Raw genomic sequence first — 6,098 nt, 5'->3', positions numbered from 1 at the left:
CTATACATTAGTATCTAAATACTAGACGGTGGAGATATGAAAAAAGTAAGTGTAAAGTAGGAAATACCGCACCGTAAGAATAAATAGCGGACGTCCACAGCTGAGAAGACGCTATATATATATATATATAGAGGGGGAGAGAGAGACCTTGCAGCTGGTAAGGTTCCCATGAGCTGATCAAAGGGTTTAAATGGCTCTCCCAAGAAAAATGTTATTTCCAAGTCATCCAGATTTTCTAAATCAGAAGCAAAAGGAGCATAATGGTATGGGTAATACCTGAAACCCATAATAGTAAGATACACACATAGTTAGTGAAATCAAACTGATCATCATCGCACTTAACAGGTTGATATAGAATTGACTAATTTCTGTTTGGTAATAGAACATAAACAACAAATACCATAATATCAAAAACTCAAAGTGGCCAACCTAATATTTCCCATTTTCTCAATCAAAAAAAAAATTAAAAAAACTAATATTTCCCATAGTTTCAAAATTTGAGTACTCTAAATAGATCCAAGTATTTGTGGATGTGTATTACTTGTATTTCAACATATAAGATGAGTTAAACCAGATATAATAAAGCATAACAATTTCCAATATTCAAGCCAAACTAACCATTGCCATGAGCAGACCCCTTGGTAGTAATATCGGCAGACCCAACATAAGCCTTCTACATATTTCAGAACCTGCAAAGAAAATTAGAAATTTTAGCATGAATGCCAGCCAAATAATCTTCACTGAGTTTGCAGCACATGAGAGAACTTACCAGGTCTTTCTTAACTGTTTCAACCTCCTCTGGCTTTGATACTTGGAACTTCTCAGCATAATACCTTTCTGTATATCCAGGCTCCCCCAATTTAACCTGAGAAACAAAGATTTATTTTTAAGAGGAAAAGGGTGTGTGGTGTGTGGTGTGTGTGATATAAAATAGATGTGATAAGAACAATTGTGGATTAGCAGTCCCCGAAAACTTATATGGAAAAAAACACAGATAACAGTACCAAACATCCCATAATTACTTTACTCCCAAGTACGAAGGGCTCAAAAGTACAAGGTTACTGGATCATAATTCAACAGAATAACCAATCCTCACCAAATTCATCCTCTTCTATATCTTATGTAAAAGGGAAAAAAGACTACTTGAATCGACAATACAGATAGTTCTGCTAGATGTAAACACATCCGAATTTCAGTATCATATTAAGCTAACTATGAAGAAAAACCATCATAAAATACTTGGAAATTAAACTTAACATTGGATTTCCACAATCACTGAATATACATTACACCCTGTGATGGCTTTTTGATCATTTTTTTTTGTTCTGTCAGTCTTTATCCTTCTTACGCAACTTTTTTGGGGCTCACCTACTATACCAGCACGGTAAACAGAGAGTAACTTGAGAAGCCACTGGCATTCTATAAGACGTTTGTATGATCAATTTTTCTAGTTTTGGTATTATACATGTGAAAAAGGCACAATTGAAAGTCATGTAAATTACAACAAAGTGTGTTGTGGGAGTATAATCATTTATTAAGAAGCTTTCCCAGTATAATCAGTTTGCAGAAAAATAAGGTAACAGACATGGCATACAGAAACAAGTTGAGTTTTGCATCATGATGTCATATACAAATTTGATAGTATAGATGCAGTGAAGTCACATACCTTGTCCACCACCTTTTCTACCACCGGAGCGGGTAGCTCTTCACAAGACTCTCTTCTATTTCTCTGTCTCTCTTCATTATTCTCAAAGGCCTGAAATATAATCATCATCAGTATGAACATTATCCTAATCTGCAAAAATGCCGGACACCAGTAGAAAAAAAAAAACTGTGACCTAATCTGCAAAAAGGATCCCAAATGCCTTTTGGTTCAGAAGTCATGTAGATAAATCAATACTGTACATGATTATCCTACTATTTCTCTCCAATGGCTCCAGATGTGGACAGGACAAACAACTCAAATAGAAGAGTCACTATGTATATATTAAGTAAATAGGATTTATAGTATTGACATTTGAATGTTTCCTTTAGCGACCAACTCACAAGAAACATGCCACTAGATTAAGTGCCCAAATAGCATATAATCTTAAGTTACTTGCCTCGTCCTAGAAAAATGGTGACCTATATAAACAGAAACTTAGCTTGCATCCAATACAAGATTTTTGTTGTTGAACCAAAAGTCTGACCCATTGTAAGGGCTACCATTTTCATATTTGAATCATTGTAGCCAGATAATCATCAGAACACTTAAAGAGTAAACTAAAATATCAGTCTAGTGGAGTAAACAAACTAATAGTCACAAACAGTGAAAATCTTGAGAGGAATTAAGTTTTTATCATACTTAAATTAGTCCATGTCTGTGGCTTTCATCAATCTCCAGACTTCTGAATAGCTTGAAAACAAATGATAATAAAGAAAAAGACGAGCAACAGACTTCTGAATACCTGCTGAATTCGAGCCCGCTTTTGAAAAATTTGGCGCTCATAGACAGCAACAGACTGGATAAAACGCTCTACTCTATCTAGCAATACCTGTGGAAGTAATATGAATACATCAGTAAATTCATAATAGTGTCTGTGTGTGTGATATTATACGTAAATTAGAAAAAGAAAGCAATCACTGAGTTCCAAACTAATTCACATCATAAAGAAATTATCATATATTCAAAGATAGTGTAAAGAGTAATTTACCTCACCCGCATCAGTGAGATAGCCACCCATAGCAGAAAACTCTCTTCTATAAATATGCATCAATAAATTAATTGCACCCTGAGGAAGTAAACAGTTCTCACTTAAATCAAGTAAAGAAGGAAAGGAAAGTGAAAATCCCAAAAAGACATGTTCACCAATCACATGATTTAATATAGTGAAAATTAAATCATCTTTCACAAAACATCCCGAGTGTTTACGACTCTATAAATCACTAACTTCCAGAATTTGTAGAAAACAGCTTTCAGACTGCCTGCTATAATCACATACCTCTCTGATCTCCAATGTTGGCATATGTGGAAGAAAATCATTGCCAACAAAAAAGCACATAAACACAAAATCATCCACTATCCTTTCAAAATTAAGCTGAAAAGGAGGATTGGGTATGTCCAGCTCATATTGCAAATACTCACGCAACACCCAGATGTGGAGGAACTGCACAGATGAAATGCGAAGTTAGAAAGAAATAAAGAGAAAATATTAAAGCGTAGCAATGAATGAAAATGGCAGGATGTCATGTTACCAACCTGATATTTCTTCTGGTGAATTGGAGTTAAATTGGCACCATCATCGCCACCACGACATTCAGCTGCCAGGTGACCAACTTGTCCACAAAGAAAACATTTTTCCTGTTGACTTGGAAGAGTAATCACCTGTATAATCAAGGTAAACCATGCATAAGATGAACCACTTGCAACAAAGCATTAAGAGCCCAAGTGACTGTAAGACAATTAATAAATAAAAGTAACTTACCTCTCTTAATATTGAGAAGTGAACCTCATGTGTAGCCAATGCAAGCATAATTAGATCTGCATCCTGATTATCATTGTCCAAGTGCAAACTTTAGAACTAATACAAATCATGCAAAATGGCATAATGAATGACAGCCCTTTTCGAAAACATAAGGAGGAACTCACATGAGAGAAAAATAACAGTAGCAAAGGTGGGAAGACTTAAATTGTAAACACTCACCAGACCATAAAGACAATGCCGAGTGTTTGGATCAAAACCCGGAAGGTTGCGTTGCGATCGGATGTATGACATTATTTTGTGCTCCCCCTCACCAGGAACGTTGGCATCAGAAAGAATAACCTTAAAATAATCACCCAATGCAGGCCCATAATTAAATTTAGAGAGACAAAGTACCCTGAAAACCAGAAGTACAAGGTAAAAATATAAAGAAGGGACTACTCCATAGGCAAAGAGACATCGATCTTGACAGGACTACGGGAAGGCAATTACATATTAGTGCAGAGAATTCAAACCAACCTTTGTAGACCGCCAACCACGGTCGCTGTTCAATTTACTTTGTATAAAATACTGAAGTGCTACTGAGAGAACCGCCATAAATTGAGTGCCTGGAGTAATAACATTTGAATCTGAAGTTTCACGTTTCTCTTTAGGAACCAATGATTCCCCCTCCGTCTCAAATTCGTTCTTTAGTCTTTCTTCTTCAGCTTCCTAACAAATCAGATAGTTTGTTCACTGCTTCGTTGAATGAAAATTAAGATTAAAAGATTTAAGAAAAGACCATGCACACCAAGTGAGATCTTACCGCCTCAGCCGCATCTTTTGCAGCTCTGAAACGTCGAGTGCGTTGCTGATTCATTTTTGCTCTTGGCGCAACCCCATCTGCACGATTAGAAATACATTAAAGTAACAATTTCACTACAACACAGATCACTATAACTCACATTTCACAAGTCCAAGGGAAATCTCACCAATTGCCATAAAAAGAAGCTTTCTTGGGCGAACCAGCGTGAAGAGATGATCAATGTAGTCAAATATTGACTTGTATACGTCCTCATAAGTAACCGGAGCAGGCTGCACAGACAGAAAACAACTTGTCATCAGCACTCAACTTGGAGCAAAGACATTTTCACCACGCTGAACTCATCTAAAGCACGCCACACCAACCTAAAACAACACAATCTCATATATGATCAACACACACCCAACCAATGAGCTCAATGCAGCATTCCCTTGCACAATTTCGACATTCTTCTAATCCGTAAAATTTTACGGCTAAAACTATCCAACATCTATCATTTTCAATCGTCAAGCATACACACACAAAGCTAAATTTTATCAAACTACAACAAAAATTAGAAATTTTTCGAGTAAAATTTCGAGTAATCAAGCACAAAACTAGCAACACCGCGAAATCAACGATCCTAAATTCCATTACAACTCACAATTCCAGCTATTTTGAGCACAAAAACCAATCTTTCCAAGCTCAAACACACAATCAAACAACAATTTATCGATAAACTAGAGCGAAAACGTAAGAAGGTTTCGTACTCGGCCATCGGGATGAAAGCAGGGATGGATAATGCCGTTCATATCGAGGTAGAGATTATCGAACTCAAACCCGTTAGGGTTTGGCCGCGAAACGTCGATAGGTCTCGGCACGCCGTTGGGGTCCTCCCTGGGGTGTTCCTCGACCACGTCGACGATCGAGAGCGGGTACCGATCCGCCAGCCAGCGGTAAAACGCGGGGACGCCCATCGAAACGGTGTCGTGTCGTAGGCGGCAACCGCCGGACGGTGACCTTTTGGACGGAGAGAGAGAGAGATTGAGAGATTGGGAGAGAGAAAGTGTTCGAGATCTGCGCGGAATTTCTCTGGCGGTAATATGGAAGTAATTGATGTGACGATAATGCCCCTTGACGTGGAGACAATATACCCGGGGTACTCTTATTCCGGACTATTTTGTGAATTGAATTTCGGATTGGAATTATTGTTTGGCTTGGTTTGGGAAGAAAATGTGGATAAGAATGTTGAAATATAAATAAATTAATACATAACTGAAAATAGATTTTTATTTTTTAGAAGATAAATGAAAATGGAGTTCATGCATATAACATCTTCCCTAAATTTAAATTAGAATCTTATAAATGTATTTTGTTTTTTGAGTTGGTCACGTGGTCGAGTCTCAAATCAAGTTCCACATGTTCTCATTGACATTAATCTTCTTATTTTGGATATGGAGTGTGTACTGTGTAGGATAGTCATCCTCACGATATTTTTATAGATAGATTATAATCATACTAGAATCGTTTTTGAAAAGAGTCTTATAGTTTGACTAGCTAGTAGCTAGTATGGTATTATGCTATTCTTGTTGTTAAGAGAGGCCTAAGCTTTTGATGCAAATGTTTGTCACATTCGTGCATCATGCATAAAGATGTATCTTTTCAAAATGAAACTGAAATGATTTTGGTTACATCCTCAATTTGCATGCGATAGAACTTTATATGTATCTTCCATTCTCAAAAAAAAAAAAAAAAAAAAAACTTTAATATCTACCTTCAGTCTATCTTCAACTTTAATATTATGATGATCTCTTTTGTACGTATGAGATTATAAGATGTTGGAGACAATTAACTAA

General features: G+C 36.6%; 1 protein-coding gene across 1 annotated transcript in view; it reads right to left on the bottom strand.

Annotated features, from left to right (window-relative positions):
- Window positions 1-5,219, bottom strand: part of LOC101292133 (5'-3' exoribonuclease 4-like) — an 8,429-nt gene extending 3,210 nt beyond the window's left edge. Inside the window, exons 1-14 of the mRNA XM_004301964.1 lie at window positions 5,013-5,219; window positions 4,433-4,535; window positions 4,267-4,343; window positions 3,981-4,172; window positions 3,684-3,803; window positions 3,465-3,527; window positions 3,239-3,364; window positions 2,982-3,146; window positions 2,694-2,771; window positions 2,448-2,534; window positions 1,667-1,756; window positions 770-865; window positions 619-689; window positions 148-276 (exon numbers count right to left, since the gene is read on the bottom strand). Coding sequence (XP_004302012.1) covers window positions 148-276; window positions 619-689; window positions 770-865; window positions 1,667-1,756; window positions 2,448-2,534; window positions 2,694-2,771; window positions 2,982-3,146; window positions 3,239-3,364; window positions 3,465-3,527; window positions 3,684-3,803; window positions 3,981-4,172; window positions 4,267-4,343; window positions 4,433-4,535; window positions 5,013-5,219 — 1,604 coding nt within the window. The remainder of the gene's footprint in view (window positions 1-147; window positions 277-618; window positions 690-769; window positions 866-1,666; window positions 1,757-2,447; window positions 2,535-2,693; window positions 2,772-2,981; window positions 3,147-3,238; window positions 3,365-3,464; window positions 3,528-3,683; window positions 3,804-3,980; window positions 4,173-4,266; window positions 4,344-4,432; window positions 4,536-5,012) is intronic.
- Window positions 5,220-6,098: the final 879 nt, after the last annotated feature.

The sequence above is a fragment of the Fragaria vesca genome, linkage group LG6 (genome assembly GCF_000184155.1).
Source record: "Fragaria vesca subsp. vesca linkage group LG6, FraVesHawaii_1.0, whole genome shotgun sequence".
NCBI lineage: Eukaryota > Viridiplantae > Streptophyta > Magnoliopsida > Rosales > Rosaceae > Fragaria > Fragaria vesca.
Note: the sequence above shows the minus strand (reverse complement) of the source record. Positions and strands in the feature narration are given on the sequence as shown.